The sequence below is a fragment of the Anguilla anguilla genome, chromosome 11 (assembly GCF_013347855.1).
Source record: "Anguilla anguilla isolate fAngAng1 chromosome 11, fAngAng1.pri, whole genome shotgun sequence".
Lineage (NCBI taxonomy): Eukaryota > Metazoa > Chordata > Actinopteri > Anguilliformes > Anguillidae > Anguilla > Anguilla anguilla.
In genome coordinates, this window is record NC_049211.1 from 26,874,366 (window position 1) to 26,897,074 (window position 22,709).

The 22,709-nt window shown below is 44.9% G+C and overlaps 1 protein-coding gene across 2 annotated transcripts in view; it reads left to right on the forward strand.

The window, feature by feature from the left end:
* arhgef25a (Rho guanine nucleotide exchange factor (GEF) 25a) overlaps positions 1–14,010 on the forward strand; it is a 65,974-nt gene extending 51,964 nt beyond the window's left edge. For both annotated transcript variants that reach the window (XM_035382306.1, XM_035382307.1), the window contains 9 exons: positions 1,310–1,399; positions 1,999–2,091; positions 2,987–3,037; positions 3,926–4,003; positions 5,425–5,616; positions 6,558–6,738; positions 8,628–8,845; positions 10,029–10,196; positions 12,101–14,010. In XM_035382306.1, the coding sequence (XP_035238197.1) occupies positions 1,310–1,399; positions 1,999–2,091; positions 2,987–3,037; positions 3,926–4,003; positions 5,425–5,616; positions 6,558–6,738; positions 8,628–8,845; positions 10,029–10,196; positions 12,101–12,217 (1,188 nt within the window). In that variant the 3' untranslated portion in view covers positions 12,218–14,010. The remainder of the gene's footprint in view (positions 1–1,309; positions 1,400–1,998; positions 2,092–2,986; positions 3,038–3,925; positions 4,004–5,424; positions 5,617–6,557; positions 6,739–8,627; positions 8,846–10,028; positions 10,197–12,100) is intronic.
* The last annotated feature ends 8,699 nt before the right edge of the window (positions 14,011–22,709 follow it).

A 22,709-nucleotide genomic window follows, 5' to 3' on the forward strand; every position in this document is an offset into this window, starting at 1 on the left:
CTCTCTCTCTCTGTCTAGTTAAAATCAGAAATCAGTTCTGAATGCTAGGACCAGCCAGAAGACTAAATCATTTCTTGTTATTAATCCTATATAATCTAGAGTAAACCAGGTTTTCTACTTTGCTCTGTTAGAACGTAGCCGGTGGATCTGTTTAGTATTTTTATGGAGATCAAGTTAACCAGACAGGCAATAGTGCGTAAGATTACCAGCTGGACACAACAATAGTGCTCTAGGTTGCCAGATCACCACAGGCAGTAATGTGATAGGTTGCCAGTTAGACACAGGCAGCAGTGCACACTCACTGGTTAGGTGCAAGTAATTGTTTGGTGGCCGGGGTTGGAGTTCGGGGGGGGTTGAGGTTGTCTGGTTTTACACTCCGGCTAATGGTGCAGTCAACACAAGCTCCATCTCTCTCATATGAGTCTGTGCCACAGCTGGCTGTTCTCTTCAGCCAGTTAGTTACGCAACACCCCCCCCCCCACCCCCCCCCCCAACCCGCCACACGTCTGCTTCAAAGCCTCCCTTAAGTCCAAATAATTGCTTTTTAGAGCTCTGTTTCAGAATGCTGCTGATATCGGAGTCCTAGTGCATTTTAGACAGCTAGCAGTTTAATGGCCCAGCGTACTGTCCTGAATACTGTGGAGGCGCACACAATTTGGGAAATTACCTCCTGCCTGCAGTCAGCCTGGTCACCAGAAACAAAACGTATCCTACTATATCTCTACCAGATTCAACAGTGTAAAGTCATAGTTTACCCCAAAATGAATCTTTCAGATCTCTCCTCTGACCTCAGACAGGTTCATTTGCATCGTCATCGTCATTTCTTCATGCATTCTTTTTGCAGCTTTCTATTGAATGCAAGTCAGCAGTAGGAGTGCAACCATCAAAGCGTGTACAAGTTTCACAGGGTTGGGCTTGATTCCATTTTAATTCTTTCAGTTCAGGTGATTGATTGAAATTCTCTTCATGAATTGGAAGATGCCCATGATTCTGTTATGAATTTTAAATGAATGCATTGTATTGGAATGGAATTGCTATTCAACTCCTAAACTGACTGAATTGAAAAGGAATTGACTTCTGTTGCGGAATATCAAAAATAATTCATATGAATGAAAGGAAACTTGTTAGAGTCAATGAACCATTTTGAGGCTGTACAGTATGTATGCAAATAATCACATGCCCCGTGATGTAACCTTTTTAAATGTTTATTCTGTAAGAAGCTTGCTCACTAGCTAACATGCTAGCTACCTCCGAGGGCATATCTGTACATTGGAAGTGTAACTCCTGTGTGTTTGTGTATCTGTTCCAGGAGCGACGGCTCCACATGTATGTGGTTTACTGTCAGAACAAACCCAAGTCTGAGCACATTGTGTCCGAGTACATAGAGACCTACTTTGAAGTGAGTACCTTTTCTTCAAATTCCTGAGATGGCTCTGTTAAACTCCAGGGACATTATTTGGTTGGGTAACCCTTGCATTTACAGTTCAACCTTTCAAGAGCCACTGGTTTTGTGATTTCATTGTCAAACTAAATTATTTCCTTAAGATTTGTCATCAAATACAACTTGACAGAAAGAAATCGCTTTCGATTTATATATCAAAATTATAACGTAAGGGTAAACTATTGATGATACTTGGACAGCACTGTTGCCTCATAGCAGGAAGGTTCTAGGTTCAAATCCCGGAGCTTTTCTGTGTGGGGTTTGCATGTTGTATCCATGTGGGTTTCCTCCGGGTACTCCAGCCCCCTCCCACAGTCCAAAGACATGCAGGTTAGATTAATTGGAGAGTCTAAATTGCCCGTAGGTATGAATGTGTGACAGAATCTCGCCCAAGGCGTGCTGCGACCCTGCAACCCCCTGCTTCTCTGGCCAGGAATAAGCGGGTTTCAAAATGGATGGATAATATTGTTAATGTAGAGCTGCCCTCGGTGTTAACGATTGATTGATGCTGTGTGTGTCCTGGTGTGAACATGTCTGTTTGCTTGCCTGTGTCGCAGGAACTGAAACAGCAGCTGGGACATCGCCTGCAGCTGAACGACCTGCTCATCAAACCTGTACAACGAATCATGAAATACCAGCTCCTGCTGAAGGTAAGCCACACCCCCCACCATCTGGGAGTCTGTAAACTCAGAGTACCTGCATGCGCCAATCAACCTCATCCTGCTTTTCAATGTTTGGCACAATTTTTGTACAAAGTTCTCTGTGAACTAAATGAATGTAAAGTGCACAGAGGGGGATACTGTGTTGTAGGAGATGTTGTCTTTAATATCCCACAGAATGCTTGTGTGTGTATGTGGGGGGGGGGGGGGGGTGCATTAATGCAAGGCATTGTTTTCAGTGGGCTCTCTCATTCAACTGCTCGAACTGCTGTTTGAATGGGCTGTGGCGTTATAGAAGTGTGGGTTTTGAACCCTTTAAGATAAAAGCTTTTGCGTTGTGAATGATACGTGGAATGTAATCTAATATCGACATGATTAGAAAGCCCACCCTTCTGCACCATTAGCGAATGAAGAAAATTCAACCTGGATCAATTTATGACACTTTCTGAACTCCGCTCGAGTCTCTGGTTGGAAACATTAAGAACCATTACGTTCTATATGAAGTTATCATCGCCATTTTACGACACACTAATGCGCCTCATTTCCCCGCTGTAGGCAAGACATTTAGATTCATGCATTCATCCAACTCTCTTATCCAGAGTGACTCAAAATATACTGCAAACAATATGGTTACAGATGAACGCCAGTCTATATAAAAGGGCTTTTGACTGTAAACCGATTTTAAGAAATCACTATTGTAAAGAAAAACATGCTGTACTGAAAATATCACTTTTGGAATGTCCATATGTGATAAACATGTGAACAGTATATGATATTTGCGTAAGGACCATAATGAAGGAGGAGAAATTAATACAGGTCCATACAGTCAACATTAATTTCTAAGAACTGGATATTAATTTTAGTACATTATTGCTTTTCCCTGCAGGACTTCCTGAATTACTACACCAAGGCTGGGATGGACACAGCTGAGCTGGAGGTACTGTCCCCTGTCTGTTACTCTGTTTGTACTGTCCTCTGTCTGTTACTCTGTTTGTACTGTCCTCTGTCTGTTACTCTGTTTGTACTGTCCTCTGTCTGTTACTACATATATCTGAGGCTGTCCCAACTATTGGCACAGACTGAGCTCTGTCCTGTTTGACTCACGGACACACGGACAGCCAGTGAGGGAGTGAATGAGAGAGTTAAGCATACTACCGTCTCAATGGTTGCTTTGTTAAAGTCAAAAGGTACTACATTAGGAACATCTCTAACGCACTGTTTATTGAAATGTAAAATTTGAGAAATATGTTTTTTTTTTTGTTTAAAGACTGCATGTACACCATAACTACTGGAGGATTTAACTTGACTTTGTAAATATTTTTTTTTCATAAAATGTATGATAAACAGTGCCAAAAATCTAAATGTAAAGTCGGCCTAGGCCCGGGCAGCTGTGTGTGTGAGGCGAGCAGAATGGAGAAGGCTGGAGCACAGCTTGTAGGAGGGGCCGCACAGCACAGGGAGATCAGGGCCGAACACTGCGGCGTCTGAGCCAGGACCTCCTAATGCTGCCATTAGGACAGCGCCTCCCTCTCTATCCCTTCTCTTTATCACTCTATCACTTACTCTCACCCTCCCTCTATCGTTCATCTCTCTCCCTAGCTCTCTCTCTCTCCGTTTATCTCTCTGCTGTCATTATCCATCTCTGCCTCTAACTCCCTCTCCCCCTCTCCCTGCCTCTCGCTCTCTTTTTCATTCTGCCCCTTAACTCTCCTATCTCTCTCTCCCCTTCTCTATTACTCCTTGTCTCTCCCTGTTCTTATCGCTCTCTCCGCCTCTCTCCCACTCCTCTCTCTGCTTATCTCTCGCGTTCTCTCTGTCCATACAGAAAGCGGTGGAGGTGATGTGCTTCGTGCCTAAGCGCTGTAACGATATGATGAACGTTGGGCGCCTGCAGGGATTTGAGGTGAAGCACCCCCTCTTCCTTTCACATTCTTCACCCCACCCCCCCCCTCCATGTTGTTAGGAGGGCTGTTCTGGCCCAGGGCCGTGTGCTGGCCTAGGAAATGCTGGAGTTGCCCGTCTTACTGCTTTAATTTGTGTTTTTATCTTCTTACATCTGTCCTAAAAGTAAACTTTCGAGGTTTCCAAAGGCCTTCTTAAAATTCAAGCATTGCAGTGTGTCTTCCCCTCACAGTCTTTTCAAACCAAAAATGTTGAATATCCCTGCAGAATAAAACATCAACTGTAAAAGCATACAGAAGTTACAAACATGTCCATGTCAATATTGCCACATCTGAGTCATTAATGGAATCATTGTTTGCTCAGTGGTAGCTGGTGTTGTTATGATACCTGCTAATACACCTGTGTATAATCCTGATCTTGCTGGTTCTGGCTGCGGCTGCAACCCCACAGGGCGGTGTGTGACTGACCGCACGGGTTAATCAGGTCTGTAACGGTGTGTGACTGACCGCACGGGTTAATCAGGTCTGTAACGGTGTGTAACTGACCGCACGGGTTAATCAGGTCTGTAACGGTGTGTAACTGACCGCACGGGTTAATCAGGTCTGTAACGGTGTGTAACTGACCGCACGGGTTAATCCGGTCTGTAACGGTGTGTAACTGACTGCACGAGTTAATCAGGTCTGTAACGGTGTGTAACTGACCGCACGGGTTAATCAGGTCTGTAACGGTGTGTAACTGACCGCACGGGTTAATCAGGTCTGTAGCGGTGTGTAACTGACCGCACGGGTTAATCAGGTCTGTAACGGTGTGTAACTGACCGCACGGGTTAATCAGGTCAAGTAACGGTGTGTGACTGACCGCACGGGTTAATCAGGTCTGTAACGGTGTGTGACTGACCGCACGGGTTAATCAGGTCTGTAACGGTGTGTGACTGACCGCACGGGTTAATCAGGTCTGTAACGGTGTGTGACTGACCGCACGGGTTAATCAGGTCTGTAACGGTGTGTGACTGACCGCACGGGTTAATCAGGTCTGTAACGTTGTGTAACTGACCGCACGGTCACCTGGAGAGGGAGCGTTTGCACTAGGTTAATCAGGTCTCACTGTGTTCAGGAACTTGTTGACCAGATGCACACAGTCTGCATGGCCATGACTGTGCAGCTCAGCAGCCGGACAGTAACTTGCTTGTAACCTGACAGTAACCTGAGCGAGCATTAAGTAATCATTGCAGGACAAGCAAATATGGTTAGGCGTTCCAGAATTAGGAGGAAAAGAAAAATCAGGCAATGGGGGATAAGTAAATATTTAACGGCCTTTTTATCTGCAGTTGGGGTGAAGTACTGTAACGTACTGTAAGTTAAGGTTCGTGAATGAAACACGTTTTGATGGTTGAAGTGTTGGCCTTCCCCTCGCCCCTGACAGGGGAAGATCACGGCTCAGGGGAAGCTGCTGCTGCAGGATACCTTCACGGTGACAGAGCAGGAGCACAGCTTCCTGTCCCGAGCCAAGGAGAGGCGGGTCTTCCTTTTCGAGCAGATTGTCATATTCAGCGAACCAATCGACCGCAAGAAGGGCTTCTCTATCCCTGGCTATGTCTTCAAAAACAGCATCAAGGTTTGACCCAGTTTGCGTGTGTTTGAGTTTTCCATAGGAGAGAGAGAGCAAGGGAGAGAGAGCAAGAGATAGTGTGAGAACAAGAGTGAGTGTGTCAATGTGTGTGGTTTTTGTGTTAGGGTGTTTTTTTATGTGTGTACTTGTGTAATGGTGCATTTTCAATCTGCACATTAAATCTAGAAACTAAATTAGGACCATGTCATGTATGGAAGGTTCTTTCGTAGTAGGGGATATCTGAAAGAAAGACTCCTAGTAGGGTCTTTGAAATTCTTGGGAAAAGTAGACAACCTGCATCTTGAGAACAAAGTAACTTTGTAGGCTTGTAGGGTAGAAGCATGTTTGACAGATAATACCAGTGTTACTCCATGTAGTGCTTTGAAAGTCAGAAGCCAAACCCTAAAATTGGTTTTATACTAATTTGGTAGCCAGTGTCTCCAACAAGGAGGTACTTTGTTCATACTTCTTTGTTCTTGTCAAAATATGAGCAGCCGCATTCTGAACCAGCAGGAGGTTCTTTAATGATGTATTGGAGCAGACAGGTAACAGGGCATTACCATAATATAGCTTTGACATGACAAAAACATGCATTCATTTTTCTGCCTCTTCTAATGATAAGAAATGTCTGATTTTAGCAATGTTCTGGAAGTGAAATGAAGATGGAGATATTTTTCATATGGCCACTAAAAGGGAGACCATATAAGAGTATTTGAGAGTGTTAGGGTTAGGGTTAGTCTATGTGTATGTGTAAGTGGTGTGTATGTTTGTTAGGCATGTGTTTGTGTATATGTGTTTGTATAAGTGTGTGTGTAAGTGTATATGTATACTGTAAGTGTGTTCTTTTGTGTATATGCGTATATGTGTTTGTTTGTGTGTGGGTGTATGCATGTGTGGATGGGTGTGTGTGTACGCATATAAGCCCTCTGTGCTGCCGGCTCCTCCAGGTCAGCTGTCTGGGCGTAGAGGCGTGTGTGGAGGGGGACCCCTGCCGCTTCGCCCTGACCTCCCGCGGAGCCGACAGCGCCGTGCTGCGCTTCGTCCTGCAGGCCGCCGCACCCGAGATCGGCCAGGCCTGGGTCTGCAGCGTGGGCCAGATCCTGGAGACCCAGCGCAACTTCCTCAACGGTACACGGCCAGGGCCCAGAATCGCCCTCTCCACACACGTGCCCTTTGACCCTTAACCTCCGACAACACCACATGCAAAGTCAACATGTTCTGCATGTTCTGTTCTTAAACGGTTCAACTGCTCCTCACCATGACTTCACTGAGAAACAAAGCCTTTCCTTACACATTTAACTTAAAACTTATGTTTTTAGAGCACCAGCATAAACCAGATTGGTTGTTTTGAATTAATATCATGTCTCATCACTGATATTTTGGTTAAATGGAGTGCTGTTACTTCCTGACTGTGTGGTATCCTAGCAACCAAAATGGAAATGTTTGTACCACGGGACTCCCTATAAAAATTTGATTAAGCAGTCGTACTGTGCTTCTTAAGTGTTTTCTAAATATATAAACAGGTTTTTATATCCAAGTGTGAACTATTCTGCAAATGGAATGTGAATTATTATGTTGATCATGTGCTCAAACATAGGGACACAACAGAAGATGGCTTAACGTCTCCAGGATTTAATTCCAGACTGTTTTTAATCATCTAATTAGTTCAGTCATCTTTAGAGAAATTTTCTAACTCACACATGTGAAGCCTGAAGACAGTTCTTTTATCTTGAAACATTTTGCTGTGGTGTATAACACAGGAGAATCAGTGTTGGCAAATGCAGCTAATTATCTCCTTACGCTGAGGTAATCACTGAGGCCAAAATGCAAACAGACGTTCAACATTGTGCAAAAATCAGAGACCACCCTTTCTTTTATTTACTTTCCAGTGAACGCTGCCATTAAGTGCAAGTTATTTATTTTTCATATCAGAAAATAATGCAGCAAACATATATTTAAATTTAGACACGTCAGTCCATGAAACCTTACTCCACATCTAAAGTGTCCAGTGTCGGTGTACTAGTGCAAATTTTCTTCTCTTTTGTTTATTTCCTTTTCTCAGTAGTGGCTACACATCCTTTCAGACCCATGGCATTGAGTTTTTTTCTCACTGTGGAAAGATTGACAGAAACACCTGCAGATTTATTCAGCTCTGTCTCTCAAAGATAAAATCTTTAAGTACTGTCTTTGTGATGGTGATAGTTTCGTTGGTCCCATTTTCTCTGTATCTTGCGATAATGAGCACCAGCTTTGGAAAATCCTGTCTTTTTACTTATTTTCCTTTGGCTTTAACCTTCGTTATGCATTCGAATTATCTTATATCTGGGCTCTTCAGAAATACTGTGTCTCCTTCAGCCATTTTACTGGACAAAGAAATCTGCAAGGCAGCTAAGGTGTGTTTGAATGTTAGAGTCACTTTTGAAGGCAAAGGGTTCTGACATAACGTCATTGACACTTTTGTTAACAACCTTTGTTGGGACACGGCTGTAACTTGTTTGTTGATTGGAAGGATGGAAGACTTAAAGTACTAGTAGGGTGCACAAAAGAAAGAGTGGACAAATACTGATATATTTGATATTACATGTAGAGGTAGAATTACATGCTTTTCTGTAATTTTCTGTTAAATATATGTTTCCTGCAATATTATCTGACACTGGAAAAAAAATATTGCTCTGAATGGCTGATTTTAGTAGAAATTGAATAAAGGAAAGGGTGATCTCTGACTATTGCACAGTACTGTATATGTCTGTGTGGGGGTGCATGCATGTGTATAGTGTATGTATGTATGCATGTCTATCTGTATGCAAGTGTGTGTGTATGTGTGCGTGTGTAGTTTTCCAGGCTTGGGTTCTCCACCTCTAGTTTTCCACCTCTGTTCCACAACATATACTGCACAGTGATAAAAGTGAAAGGCAGGCTTGCTGTTGCTCAGTTGTGTAGCTGCGGAGCTCGAGTGTTTTGTATGCAGCGTGGTGGTTGCCTGGCGCTTTAGCTCCTCCCCCTGTCTCCGCCCCCAGCCCTGCAGTCCCCCATAGAGTACCAGCGACGCGAGAGCAAGTCCAACAGCCTGGGCCGGGCCATGCGGGCCCCGGTCGCCTCCGGCTCCGCCCTCCGCCCCCACTCCTCTGCCTCCATCGACCGCCATCGCCTGCCCTGCCTGCAGTCCTACAACAGCTCCCTGCCCTCCCTCTACCTGCCCAGCCACGCCCCGCCGGAGCCACGCCCACAGCCTGAGGTAGCTCCTCCCTCCCCCTTGCACCACCCACCCCTTCACTCCCCCCAGATGAGCTACAAATTTAGAAGGTGGCACAGTTAGCCTTGCATCATTATCAGCCTGTTTTTGGTTGTTGTTTTTTTTTACAGCAATAAAGAAGCAGAGAAAATAAATAAGGACCTATCATTAATGTCTCATTACTGTTTTTATTTATCTAAGTTATCTAAGCATCATTATCTAAGTTTGTTATAATGAAAAATAGCTGCTTGTAAATGACCGAAAAAGATCTGCAAACTCTTTATTACAAAATAAAAGATTAATCATTGTTTAAATGACAATGCGTAATCATGGAGTCCACAAAAGCAGTAAAACTACACCATCAGCTATAATTAAGATAAAATTAACTGAGTGCTCATGGGATATTCTTACTTACGAGACCAAGCTTGTTAGGCACAGTACCGTTATTAGTTTAATGGATCTCTGTCTACCCTATTTCCTGCTGGTTGACCGTGGTCTGACAGCTCCAGCACTATTTAACTGAAAACAAAACGATGCCACTCATCAAGTCTGACTGGTCAGGCAGGATCTGTGTACGATTGATTTGGTCTGCTATTGTCTCTGAAAAAGTCTGGCACAATTGATTCTATTGTATGTTAATGAGTTCAAGGCCTCTTCAGGGACTCCAATAGAAACACACACACACACTTTTATCTGCAAACTTTATCACACTATTTTAGCTGTTTTTTTCAAAAGAAACAACCATTGGTTGTGAAATCATGACTTATTGGAATTAATTTATTGCCTGCTGTCAAACAGTGTCATCACGCATTATCTGCGCTAACTAGATGGCCAGCTTCACATGTATACTGAAAGTTCTATTCCTCTGCAATTGAAGCTAAAATTTTTCAGTTTCATGCATCCTTTGATAAAGGGACCAAGGACCCAGTAAATACTGGTTGCCATGCATGTTCTGTCCTCATGGGCCTGCACTTCATTAATGGAAGTATAACTCAAAGGGAATAATTCAAAGGGAAACTTCAGCTGTTATCAATTGCGACGTCCTGTAGTTGGGATGTTCAGAGGATACAACGCAGTAGACTTCCTGGTCAGTCTAAATAATTTTTGGTGCCACTGAAGGACAGTGAAAGGATTCTAAGCTGACCCCACATGCACTTTGCCTTTCTCCATATCAATGCGTCCGTAGTCTACGTCCGTGCATCACATCCCCATGGAATCCAACCCTGGCTCCCAGACGGTGTCCCCTGCCCACGTGCACCTGGCTTTCACAGAGCAGTCGGGCCTGCCCCTCGCCCCCCAGCACTGCCAGGGCGTGCCCAACGGGCTGGGCACCCACGCTCACCTGACCACACAGGTACTGCATGCGCAAAGCACACGAGACGGGGCCTCTTGCAGGGCACTTCAAATGGGAAACTAAGCCACCAAAGAGAGATTTTGCTGGGGTACATATGGCCGGAGAGAAGGAACGGAAAGTCAGGTTCATTTTAAGACTTTGCAGGAATGTTTCATCAATAGTTTTTCCACACAGTTAACTTCAATGCATGTCAATATGTGCTATTACTTTACTGACCTCATATGCAGAAGCAGCAGCACACTTCTTGGTGTTCACTAGAAAGCAGGCAAAATGACATGCTTAGAGTTCAGTGGCCCTTTCACATGACTTTTTAAAAGTTACGTTCTTATAATTTGAGCATAATCTACAACTGGTGTTCGAATAATGAGTTTTAAAAACTAAAATATTAAATGATAGAATGTGGGCGGGGCATCCCATATTTATGCGTGTCTCTGACATGGTGGATAGGGTGTGCAGCCCAGTCCGTGCTCTGATAGGTGGATAGGGTGTGCAGCCCAGTCCGTGAAATGCTGGCCAGGAGAGATGGGTCCCAGGGCCTATGGGGGACGAACAGTGTTCAGTCATGCCTCTGCGAGCTCCTTAATGGCTTTTTCAGAGAGACAGAACATCCTGTTGTTCCACCAGAGAGAGAGGGAGGGAGAGAGAGAGAGAGAGAGAGAGAGAGAGAGAGGGAGCCTGTGGTGCGCGGAATCGGCACCCAAAACACGGGGGATCCGGCCTCTCTGTTTACGGACATGGCGATGACAGAAATAAGCAGAAATAAGCAGCACTCTGTTTGGTATCTTATTTAACCAGACATGGCTCAGCCAAACAGAGAGAGAGAGAAAGAGAGAGAGTGTGTGAGAGAGGGAGAGGGAGAGAGAGAGAGAGAGTTAACTCCACCTTCTGCTGGAATCTGCACAAATATCAAAATACATTTTGTATTTACCCAGGGCTTGGCTTCAACTGTTGCTTACTTGCTTAAACAAAGACATTCAGTTGATTGTAAGTACAAAACCTTTACAAACCTTTAACCTTGGATACCGTGAACAGTCAAGGCACCTTCAAAAAGGGAGACTTTGAAGTTAGAGCCAGAAATCCAATTCATCTTAGCCTTTTACCATGCTAATAACAAAACATTAAGCAGTTTTAAAAGGGAAACCAAAAAGATATATTATTAACATACCATTCTCTAAATTTTGTTCTTTTTAAAGGGGAGGCTCGGTGTAGCACATGATTTCAGGAGCACAGCTCATTTAAAGGGAAGGTTTCGTGTGAGTTTTACCAGGTTTTGGCTACAAGCTAGCGTTAGTGCTTCTGTAGTCGAGGTGCTCTTCCTGAATTTCTCCTGTAAGATATCAGGCCGGAAAAGTACATTCATTCCGTTGCCCTGGCAACAGCCGCCTGCTGATCAAACCCATAATAATAATCACTGTGCTTTTTTCCTTCTGCATGGAAGTCTATATTGAAGACAAGAAAGTGGGCTGTTTAGCGATTACCTGTGTGTATGACAGGAGGTCCATTATATCATGAGGAGCGGGGGCAAGGGGAAGGTATTAAAAATGGTAGTTTCGGTGTTGACAGAAACCTCCTCTGGGTAACGTCTGTAGAGCTGACACACTGTGGGTGGATCAGACCACTGGCATCAGATAACTGAAACAGCACTTTCTCCCCATCTGACCTGTCTCTCCACCAGCACAGAGTAGCTGCACTATTACTTTCCCACTGGAAGGCAATTTCACAATACTTTATAGTGTTTGTATATATAATTGTGTATTTTGCCAGTGTAATTAATGGTTTTGCTGTCAGTAAGGTCACATGACCAGACAAAATAAGGGAGTGTCTGAAATTTGAGGGTGCTGGAATGATAAATGCTAATGGTTTTCCCTTTTTTTTTCTCTCCACCACCCCCACCCCACAAACAGAGAGGGAGCAAGGGTTGCCATGGCGTTCCTTTGGGGGAGGGGGGACTGTGCTCGGCTGGTTCCCCCGCGGAGCACAGACGTGGCAAGCTGGCTCTCCTGGACGAGGACGAACTCTAAACGCACAGACTCCCCTGCGAGCGAGCTGCTCGGCGGTGGTTCCAGCGCGGTCCAGAAGTGGTCTGAGCGCTCTCCCGTGCTCGACCGCACCTGAAATAGTCATAGTTTAAAATAATGATTCCCGCTGTTATTATTGTGGTTGATATTATTTTCTATTTTATTTTCTATTTTAAATTTTACTTATTTACAGAGGGTGAGGATGGTCTCAGATGGTAAAGACTTTGTGCTTTTTTGTATCGAGCCATCGGAGACGAGACATTTTGCAAAATCTATTTTTTATCCTTTACTTTATATCTTTATCAGCGTGTTCAAGGGAAAAATTGTTCATTCCTGAATCGGGAGGCCACTGGAGTAGGAATTCTGTGTGTGTGTGTGTGTGTGTGTGTGTGTATGCCTGCTTATGCATGCGTGTGTATACGCATGTGCACGTGCACATTTCTGTGCTCGCTCATGCATGTGTGTCTGCGTGAGTGCGTGCGTGTTTGTGTGTGTCTGGGTGTGCACGTATTATGCATACAGGGACGAGTGGCCGATCTCTCTACAAGAATGATTTGAATGTCCCCTCGCCAAAATACTCCACTAATCAAGAGGACAGCTCTTGGACCCGAGTCAGACCACCCTCGCCCTGCTCTGTCTCCTGTCCTGATTGGCTGGTTCTGGAGTATCCCTGTTCAGCGTAAGGCCACAGGAAACAGCTCTACTAAAGCTGCTTTCAGCACAGCGCCCCCTTCTCCTCCAAGGGTGCACAGCAGCAACAATTAAAAGACGCCTGTATCGACGGAAAAACAGACGACAGATACCTTTCAACGTCTGTATATAAATGTCCCGGAGACTGATGGCTCCTTGGAATTCCTGTTTCTGTGGAACAGAGGCTGCACTGTTTGTGTCTGCTCACAGAGAGAGCTCTGAGCCCTGACCTGGGTGGGGGCTGCCTTCTGATCTTCTGATAGCAGACCATTAGAGCGGACAGACTGCTTCTGACTCACTGAGGTCACTCAGGGGTCACTACCTTTGGAGAAGAGCCACCTGAGCTTTCAGGCAAACGGACGGACGGACGGGGGCGGGGGGTGGCACGGGAAGGGTTGTGCCAGAGAGAGAGGGGCGTTCCTGTCACGCATGCGTCCCGTCATTTTGTTTGGGATAGCTAGTGATGGGTATTCATGTTTTTTTCCCCCCCATTGTAAATATTGTTTATTTGCAAAACAAGGTGAAATTAATCAAGCTCTCATTCATCAGTAAGAGACAGAGCAGCGGCCTGTACAGTTAAAGTGGATGTGTGTCAGACAACCAGAGAACACACGCACATACACACACACACACACACACACATTACAGATAAATAATGGAAATGATCCTTTATAAAATTTAATGTTCCAAAAATTGGGAGTTCAAATTTGAAAAAATATTTAAAGAAAATAATTTGTGTTGAGTTATGAATAGAAACATATATGCTATGTTTTGAATATAAATGAACTTAACAGGTCTCTCTGATGCCCGGCACCTGAAGCACACATTGTACATTTTTCTTTATCATACAGTTTGCTTCCCTGTCTCTTCATATATTTTACTGAGCTGGTCAGCTGGACAGTTGGTATTGCTGTTTGTGTATGCTCTTTTCTGTGGACATCAGTGTGAGGGTAAGGGAGAGGGGGTGTTAAACTAATAGCAACAATGTGCATTGTCTTGTGCTCTGAGTAGCCATTTTAAGCTTGTGTCACTCAGTGAACTCAGAGTTTACTCAAATCAATTAAAATGTAACCATTACTAATTAAAATATACTGAGTGGAATGTGATTAATTTAAAATGTTAAAATGTTCTTCAAGGATCTCTACGAAGAAAAGTATAAGTGTTGCTTGACTTCCTAATTCAAAGGGACCAGCAGTCATACTGTAGTTAGACTGAACCAGGATAATGTTTAGAATTGTTCAATACTGCCCTCTGCTGCTTTCTCTGGAAATTGCGCAGCTGTGCACTCCGATTAGTCTCCTGTTGATAATCTTGGGGCCTCCCTTTGTACAGTATGTGGGTAATTATTTCAACAGTAACTTGAATTCCTGAATAACACACTGTTAACTCACTGTTAGTTCTTCTTAATATGTCTTTTAATGTCAAGGGATGGGCCATTTACCCTTGTAAGGTTCCATTAGATCAGACATAGGTATGCATGGTGTCAAGAATGAATATCCCTTTGGCTTCTAATCAAACAGGATCCATTCTCAGACAATAATGCTTTCATTTTCTAACACCTTCATTTTCTAAATGGGAAATTATCCCTTTAGACTGAGGCTACAGGTTTCATTTGATTAATTGACAGACTGACAGGAGAAATAGGTGGGTTCCTAAATTCTGTATGATCTGTGTAAAGGACATGGTTCAAAGACAAAGCAAATAGCAGTGAGCCAAACCTGCTTTGTATTAAAATCAGTTTCAGGAAAAAAATATAGAAACACTTCAAAATGTTTTTCTTACTTGATGGAGAAACTGGTTGGAAGGGACATCAGTGTGCACAGTGATTCCTGAGTATGGGGGTCCCAGAATAAGACATTTCTCCTGTGCTTTCCAGTATCAGGAGCAATGAAGCCCTGTATTTCATCCTCCTAATTCTTGCAGAAACTGTGTAAAACTTTACCCAAATGAAGTCAAGTCAAGTCAAGTCAAGTACAGTCAAATTTATTTATAAAGCACATTTAAAAACAACCTACGTTGACCTAAGTGCTGTACAAATCACACACACACACACACACACACACACACACACACAAGGAACTTATACTACAGAGAAGTGCTGGCATACATTCAGTTAACATTTTGACATGCTTACTTCAGGAAACAGGCTTGGAGAATGGAACTTAAAAATAAATAAATAAATAAATAAATAAACAGAACTAAAAAAAGACCAATTGTCAAGGTCAGGTGATGTCAAGGTCCCCTCAGAAACCAATTTCTTTTCCTGAAATTGGTTTCTGAGGGGATTTGTGATTTGTTTTACAATGTTTTGCTTTTGGGGTTTGATCAGTAATTTGTGACTTGACAGAGTTCAGTCAGTAACAATCAGGAATTTCATGGACCACAGTATAAACTATGCCCCTTCTATTCAGTCCAGTGTGTCTCCTTATACATGCAGAGTAAAGATGTTGATGAATGTCCTTGTTTATATTTTCTAATTAGTTGTTGGCTAATATGTCTTGGACAAATATGCAATAATAGAGGAGATCAGGAAGAGGGCAAATACTTTCTCACGGTACGTACGTATACACACACACACACACACACACACATTTCTGTCTTACTAAAGAAACCATATGGTTTTAATGAAGGACGTTTGATAGCAAACTATTACTAAATTAACTATTTTGGGAAAGCAAGTTTGAGCAAAGCAAGAAATACAAAATATAGCCATTAGGTATGAAAAGTTAAAAAAAATGGCATTGAAGCCTGAAAATGCTGGTGCTTTTTGAATGTAAATATTCTGTAATGAATGTTTAAAGTCATAATTTAAAAGCAATGTAGGTGTACAGTATTGTTATTCGGTTCTATATAAGATATAAGCATTTTCCAACTGTTATAAATAGAAGTTCACTTCATTTTAAGGGAAAGGAGTTCTATAATCAAAATAATGATTAATTTCAATATTCAGCAGCACCTAACCCCCGACCCCCGCTGCAAATCCACATCACCACCCACAAGTTCCACCCAGCCACCAAGAGGGACTCGTTTTCAATTACTATGGATGTTTACTGCCTTGACTGAAATGATATTGCATTTTGTGTCCAATAGAGGGCGATATATGACTGAACAACTATTTAATCAGCCAGTCATTTGGAGTTATCAAAAAGAGAGGAGCAGAACCAAACATCAAAGGGCCAAATGCTGATGTATGCTGAACTTGCACCAATTTCAATCAAATTCAATCAAATTTTATTTATATAACGTATTTTACAACAGTTGTCACAATACGCTTTACAGACAACCCTGACCTAAACCCCCACAGGAGCAAGCCTAAGGCAACAGTGGCAAGGAAAAACTCCCTGTGGCAGATGGGGAGAAACCTTGGAAGGAACCAGGCTCAAGGGGGAAACTCATCCTCCTCTGGTCGGCTCAGGGTGCCGACTGGTGACCAGCATGTCAGCCAGTTTATGCAGAAGATATGATATGTGATGTGGCTCAGATGATGGGTGGGGCAGGGTGGCGGTGATGGGGAACAGCAGGTGGCGGCAGATGTGGGCAGGGTGGAGGCAATGACGAATTTCCCAACACACAGAGGCACATGTGCCACACGTCATGATTTGAACATGTAACTCATGGTCGTAAAGATTTAGATTCACAGCCTGAATATTTAAAACCCCTTCTGGCAGGATAATGTTGATAATAATCTTCTCTTTATAATTTGCTTGGTCTTGTGTCCTCCTCAGTTTGTCATTTATCTTCGCTCATGGATTCAAGAGAGCGCAGAATAGCTTGTGCTCCCTGACTAAATGTGAAATATCAGTTTATAATCGTGCAGAGTTTGGACAGACAGGCGACGAAGGAAGACACAACAAGTTCAGTTCAATGTAGGAGACACAATCATGTTGGGTGTATGGATGTGAGAATATGGTGCTGGGAATAGGTCATAGCTAGGGCCAGCAGTTTGTCTCTACTTGTTCTCGCACGGTAGTTCAGTCTTCCGCCAGCAAGAGGTTTTGTGATTGTCTCTTTGTCAACCCCTTCTCAAACAATTATCCCCTTTGAAGCAACTCAATGATCTTACTAGATGAAGTAATTGCCATTAATTAAGCACAGACAATGATGGACAACCATGATTGACAGCGATGTTTGCAAGCAGCACTAACATGTTAAATTCCATTTGATTATATGCTACGATGGACATGCTACACTATTTTTAAATGTTGCAAAGGGGCATGATTTTTAGAAGCAGTGGGAAATGCCCAAATAAAAAACTTTCCCCTAGCTGTAACCCTAACCCTAACCCTAGCTGGAACCCAAACCCTAATCCTAAACTTAGCTGTAACCCTAACCCTAACCCTAGCTGTAACCCTAACTCTGACCCTAACCGTAGTTGCAACCCTAACCCAAACACTAGCCAAAACACCAACCATAACCCTAGCAATAACCCTAACCCTAACCCTATCTATAACCCTAACCCTAACACAAGCTATAACCCTAACCCTAACCCTAGTTGTAACCATAACACTAACCCTAGCTGTAACCCTAACCATAACCCTAATTGTAACCCTAACCCTAACCCTAACCCTAGCTGTAACCCTAACGCTAACCCTAGCTGTAACCCTAACCGTAACATTAGATATAACACTAGCGTTAACCCCAGCCGTAACCCTAACCCTAACGCTAATTGTAACCCTAACCCGAGCTGTAACCCAAACCCTAACCCTAGCTATAACCCTAACCCTAACCCTAGTTGTAACCATAACCCGAACCCGAGCTGTAACCCTAACCCTAACCCTAATTGTAACCCTAACCCAAACCCAAACTCTAGCTGTAACCCTAAGCCTAACCCTAGCTATAACCCTAACACTAACCTTAGCTATAACCCTAACCCTAACCCTAGCCCTAACCCTAGCCCCAACCCTAACCCTAACCCTAACCCCAACCCTAACCCTAACCCTAACCCTAGCTCCAACCCTAACCCTAACCCTAACCCTAGCTCTAACCCTAACCCTAACCCTAGCTCCAACCCAAGCTCTAACCCTAACCCTAGCTCCAAACCTAGCTCTAACCCTAACCCTAACCCTAGCTTAAACCTTAACCCTAACCCTAGCTCTAGCCCTAACCCTAACCCTAACCCTAGCCCCAACCCTAACCCTAACCCGAACCCTAGCTCCAACCCTAACCCTAACCCTAAACCTAGCTCTAACCCGAACCCTAACCCTAACCCTAGCTCCAAACCTTTCTCTAACCCTAACCCTAACCCTAGCCCCAGCTCCAACCCTAACCCTAACCCTAACCCTAGCTCTAGCCCTAGCTCCAACACAAACCCTAACCCTAACCCTAGCTGTAACCCTAACCCAAACCCTAGCTGTAACCCTAACCCTAACCCTAGCTGTAACCCTAACCCTAACCCTAATTGTAACCCTAACCCTAACCCTAACCCTAGCAGTAACCCTAACTCTAACCCTAACCGTAGTTGCAACCCTAACCCAAACCCTAGCCAAAACGCCAACCATAACCCTAGCAATAATCCTAACCCTAACCCTATCTTTAACCCTAACCAAAGCTATAACCCTAACCCTAACCCTAATTTTAACCCTAACCCTAACCCTAGCTATAACCCTAACCCTAAACCTAGTTGTAACCATAACCCTAACCCGAGCTGTAACCCTAACCCTAACCCTAATTTTAACCCTAACACTAACCCTAACTCTAGCTGTAACCCTAACCCTAACCCTAGCTATAACCCTAACACTAACCCTAACTGTAACCCTAGCCCTAACCCTAGCCCCAACCCTAACCCTAACCATAAGCCTAGCTCCAACCCTAACCCTAACCCTAACCCTAGCTCTAACCCTAACCCTAACCCTAGCTCCAACCCTAGCTCTAACCCTAACCCTAACCCTAGCTCCAACCCTAACCCTAACCCTAGCTCTAGCCCTAACCCTAACACTAACCTTAGCCCCAACCCTAACCCTAACCCTAACCCTAGCTCCAACCCTAACCCTAACCCTAACCCAAGCTCTAACCCTAACCCTAGCTCCAAACCTTTCTCAAACCCTAACCCTAACCCTAACCCTAACCCTAGCCCCAGCTCCAACCCTAACCCTAACCCTAACCCTAGCTCTAGCCCTAGCTCCAACCCTAACCCTAACCCTAACCCTAGCTGTAACCCTAACCCTAACCCTAGCTGTAACCCTAACCCTAACCCTAGCTGTAACCCTAACCCTAACCCTAATTGTAACCCTAACCCTAACCCTAACCCTAGCTGTAACCCTAAATCTAACCCTAGCAGTAACCCTAACCCAAACATTAGATATAACACTAGCCTTAACCCCAGCCATAACCCGAACCTTAACCCTAATTTTAACCCTAACCGTAACCCTAGCTGTAATCCTAACCCTAGCCCTATCAATAACCCTAACCCTAACCCTAGTTGTAACCATAACCCTAACCCTAGCTGTAACCCTAACCCTAACCCTAATTGCAACCCTAACCCTTGCTGTAACCCTAACCCTAGCTGCAACCCTAACCTCAACCCTAACCCTAGCTAAAACCCTAACCATAACCCTAGCTGTAACCCTAACCCTAACCCTAGCTATAACCCTAACCCTAAACCTAGTTGTAACCCTAACCCTAACCCTAACCCTAGCTCCAACCCAACCCTAACCCTAACCCTAACCCTAGCTCTAACCATAACCCTAACCCTAACCCAAGCTCTAGCCCTAGCTCCAACCCTAACCCTAACCCTAACCCTAACCCTAACCCCAACCCTAACCCTAACCCTAGCTCCAACCCTAACCCTAACCCTAACCCGAGCTCTAACCCTAACCTTAACCCTAGCTCCAACCCTAGCTCTAACCCTAACCCTAACCCTAGCCACAACCCTAACCCTAACCCTAACCCTAACCCTAACCCCAACCCTAACCCTAACCCTAGCTCCAACCCTAACCCTAACCCTAACCCTAGCTCTAACCCTAACCCTAACCCTAGCTCCAACCCTAGCTCTAACCCTAACCCTAACCCTAGCTCCAAACCTAGCTCTAACCCTAACCCTAACCCTAGATCCAACCCTAACCCTAACCCTAACCCTAACCCCAACCCTAACCCTAACCCTAACCCTAACCCCAACCCTAACCCTAACCCTAGCTCCAACCCTAACCCTAACCCTAACCCTAGCTCTAACCCTAACCTTAACCATAGCTCCAACTGTAACCCTAACCCTAGTTCTAGCCCTAACCCTAACCCTAACCCTAACCCTAGCCCCAATCCTAACCCTAACCCTAACCCTAGCTCCAACCCTAACCCTAACCCTAACCCTAGGTCCAAACCTATCTCTAACCCTAACCCTAACCCTAGCTCTAGCCCTAGCTCCAACCCTAACCCTAACCCTAACCCTAACCCCAACCCTAACCCTAACCCTAGCTCCAACCCTAACCCTAACCCTAACCCGAGCTCTAACCCTAACCTTAACCCTAGCTCCAACCCTAGCTCTAACCCAAACCCTAACCCTAACCCTAGCCCCAACCCTAACCCAAACCCTAACCCTAACCCCAACCCTAACCCTAACCCTAGCTCAGACCCTAACCCTAACCCTAACCCTAGCTCTAACCCTAACCCTAACCCTAGCTCCAACCCTAGCTCTAACCCTAACCCTAACCCTAGCTCCAAACCTAGCTCTAACCCTAACCATAACCCTAGCTCCAACCCTAACCCTAACCCTAACCCTAACCCCAACCCCAACCCTAACCCTAACCCCAACCCTAACCCTAACCCTAGCTCCAACCCTAACCCTAACCCTAACCCTAGCTCTAACCCTAACCTTAACCCTAGCTCCAACCCTAGCTCTAACCCTAACCCTAACCCTAGCCCCAACCCTAACCCTAAACTTAACCCCAACCCTAACCCAAACCCTAGCTCCAACCCTAACCCTAACCCTAACCCTAGCTCTAACCCTAACCCTAACCCTAGCTCCAAACCTAGCTCTAACCCTAACCCTAACCCTAGCTCCAACTGTAACCCTAACCCTAGTTCTAGGCCTAACCCTTACCCTAACCCTAACCCTAGCCCCAATCCTAACCCTAACCCTAACCCTAGCTCCAACCCTAACCCTAACCCTAACCCTAGCTCCAAACCTATCTCTAACCCTAACCCTAACCCTAGCTCTAGCCCTGGCTCCAACCCTAACCCTAACCCTAACCCTAGCCCCAACCCTAACCCTAACCCTAACCCTGACCCTAGCTGTAACCCTAACCCTAACCCTAATTGCAACCCTAACCCTTGCTGTAACCCAAACCCTAGCTGCAACCCTAACCCTAACCCCAACCCTAACCCTAGCTAAAACCCTAACCGTAACCCTAGCTGTAACCCTTACCCTAACCCGAGCTGTAACCCTAACCCTAACCATAGCTATAACCCTAACCCTAACCCTAGTTGTAACCATAACCCTAACCCTAGCTGTAACCCTAACCCTAACGCTAATTGTAACCCTAACCCTAACCCTAACTCTAGCTGTATCCCTAACCCTAACCCTAGCTGTAACCCTAACCCTAACCCTAGCTCCAACCCTAACCCTAACCCTAACCCTAGCTCTAACCCTAACCCTAACCCTAGCTCCAACCCTAGCTCTAACCCTAACCCTAACCCTAGCTCCAAACCTAGCTCTAACCCTAACCCTAACCCTAGCTCCAACCGTAACCCTAACCCTAGTTCTAGCCCTAAACCTAACCCTAACCCTAACCCTAGCCCCAATCCTAACCCTAACCCTAACCCTAGCTCCAACCCTAACCCTAACCCTAACCCTAGCTCCAAACCTATCTCTAACCCTAACCCTAACCCTAGCTCTAGCCCTAGCTCCAACCCTAACCCTAACCCTAACCCTAGCCCCAACCCTAACCCTAACCCCAACCCTAACCCTAGCTAAAACCCTAACCGTAACCCTAGCTGTAACCCTAACCCTAACCCGAGCTGTAACCCTAACCCTAACCATAGCTATAACCCTAACCCTAACCCTAGTTGTAACCATAACCCTAACCCTAGCTGTAACCCTAACCCTAACGCTAATTGTAACCCTAACCCTAACCCTAACTCTAGCTGTATCCCTAACCATAACCCTAGCTGTAACCCTAACCCTAGCTATAACCCTAACCCTAATTGTAACCCTAAACCTAACCCAAACCCTAGCTGTAACCCTAACTCTAACCGTAGCTGTAACCCTAACCCTAACCCTAGCTATAACCCTAACACTAACCCTAGCTATAACCCTAACCCTAACCCTAGCCCTAACCCTAGCCCCAACCCTAACCCTAACCCTAACCCCAACCCTAACCCTAACCCTAGCTTCAACCCTAACCCTAACCCTAACCCTAGCTCTAACCCTAACCCTAACCCTAGCTCCAACCGTAGCTCTAACCCTAACCCTAGCTCCAAACCTAGCTCTAACCCTAACCCTAACCCTAGCTCCAACCCTAACCCTAACCCAAGCTCTAGCCCTAACCCTAACCCTAACCCTAGCCCCAACCCTAACCCTAACCCGAACCCTAGCTCCAACCCTAACCCTAACCCTAAACCTAGCTCTAACCCGAACCCTAACCCTAACCCTAGCTCCAAACCTTTCTCTAACCCTAACCCTAACCCTAGCCCCAGCTCCAACCCTAACCCTAACCCTAACCCTAGCTCTAGCCCTAGCTCCAACCCAAACCCTAACCCTAACCCTAGCTGTAACCCTAACCCTAACCCTAGCTGTAACCCTAACCCTAACCCTAGCTGTAACCCTATCCCTAACCCTAATTGTAACCCTAACCCTAACCCTAACCCTAGCTGT